Below are 1,766 nucleotides of genomic sequence, written 5' to 3' on the forward strand. Positions count from 1 at the left end.
GATAGATAAGCCTGGCATGGTTCACTCCGTCAACGCCGTCACTAACTCCTTCTACACCGCCAGCTTCTTTGTGTCAGAAGGTGAGACCGGTGTGTGTGTGTGTGTGTGTGTGTGTGTGTGTATGCCTGTCACAATTATTACATATTCGTCTAATCGCAATTATTTGATATAATCACAATTATTGTTGCATAATCGTCATAATCGTTTCCATGTTGAAAAATGTTCACACATTTTATAGTATTAAAAAAAGCAGAAATCGCTGATCTACGCGTTGTAAGCTTGTAGATCAACTATTTCTGCTTTTTTATGTATACAATTATTGAATATGTCAATATTTTTTGGGTATATTTCAGTTATTTGTCATGTCTGCCCTGTGCAATTTTTATCACAATTATTTGAGTGACAATTAATCATGAACTTACATTTTTAATCGTGACAGCCCTGTATGTGTGCGTGTGCGCGTGCGTGCGTGCGTGCGTGCGTGCGTGCGTGCGTGCGTGTACTTGTATTACTATACCTCTGCCATGTCCACACATGTATAGTAAAATTGAGAAATAGACATTGTGAGCACAACGTTCATGGACTTCATAAGTAACAGTACAGCAGGAAAAGGCCCTGGATGGCGTCTACACCAGAGGGCTACGGATGGCACTTGGTGTCACATCAGAAAAATGGACCTCTGTGGAGGCCTCCCACGGGTCACACACAAGGTCAGAGAGAGAAGGATGAGGCTGGTAGGGCAGGGCACTGCGTCAGGCACCCGGAACTGGTGGAAAACAAACTGACACTGTGGGAGCCAACCCAGGGCACAGTCAGGAAGGGAAAGAGGCGCACCACCACATTTTTGTGAGGACATATTGATGTCCTCACAAAGTATAGTATTACAAACGTGTGTGTGCATGCGTGCGTGCGTGCGTGCGTGCGTGCGTGTGTGTGTGTGTGTGTGTGTGAGTGCGCGTGTGTATGTGTGTGCTTACTCCCACAAATCCCTAATCTCTCTCTCTCTCTCTCTCTCTCTCTCTCTCTGTCTCTCTCTGTCCTTCCAGCCATGAAGAGTCATCACCACTTCCCCAGTGTTCAAGAGGAAGAGAAAGCTCTCATCTACAACGTCTCTTCTCCTGTCTTCGAAGGAACTCGAAGCATCTTCATGCAGAACTACTACTTTGACTGAACCATCTATCCATCCATCCATCCGTCCGTCCGTCCGTCCATCCGTCCGTCCGTCCGTCCGTCCGTCCGTCTTCATGCAGAACTACTAATGAAGTCACATGACTGAACTCACAGCCTGCCACCACCAGACACACGTCACTCCTACCAGCCAGTGACCATCTCAATCTGTACAATCTGCAAAATGCTTTCTGTCTTCACTTTTTCTTTGTTTGGTTCATTCATGTCTGTTTGTTTGTTTTTGGCATGGGGCCAGCCACCTTGACTAGAACGTTGTCTGCCTGCCTGCCTGCCTGTCTGTCTGTCTGTCTGTCTGTCTGTCTGTCTGTCTGTCTGTCTGTCTGTCTGTCTGTCTGTCTGTCCCCAAAATATGTATGTATGTTTTTGATTGATTATTTTATTTGACATTTTAAACCAGGTACAGCAGTACAAACTGGATAAAAACGCCAAATGGAAGAGACATAAAAGGCCAAAGGCTTTTTTCCCCCTCCATTGTGGTTCATTAAACACTCAACAACCGTGCGACAAACAACAATACAAAATGAAATATCAAAATATACAGTTTAAAACAATTCATGATATGTATGTATGTATGTATG

The 1,766-nt window shown here is 44.6% G+C and overlaps 1 protein-coding gene across 1 annotated transcript in view; it reads left to right on the top strand.

The window, feature by feature from the left end:
- LOC311049705 (gamma-glutamyl hydrolase-like) overlaps positions 1–1,320 on the top strand; it is a 9,696-nt gene extending 8,376 nt beyond the window's left edge. Inside the window, exons 8-9 of the mRNA XM_084063485.1 lie at positions 1–80; positions 1,047–1,320. The exon at positions 1–80 is cut by the window's left edge and continues 58 nt beyond it. Coding sequence (XP_083919611.1) covers positions 1–80; positions 1,047–1,171 — 205 coding nt within the window. The 3' untranslated portion in view covers positions 1,172–1,320. The remainder of the gene's footprint in view (positions 81–1,046) is intronic.
- The last annotated feature ends 446 nt before the right edge of the window (positions 1,321–1,766 follow it).

The sequence above is a fragment of the Gymnoscopelus microlampas genome (genome assembly GCF_963454915.1).
Source record: "Gymnoscopelus microlampas genome assembly, chromosome: 7".
NCBI classification, from domain to species: domain Eukaryota; kingdom Metazoa; phylum Chordata; class Actinopteri; order Myctophiformes; family Myctophidae; genus Gymnoscopelus; species Gymnoscopelus microlampas.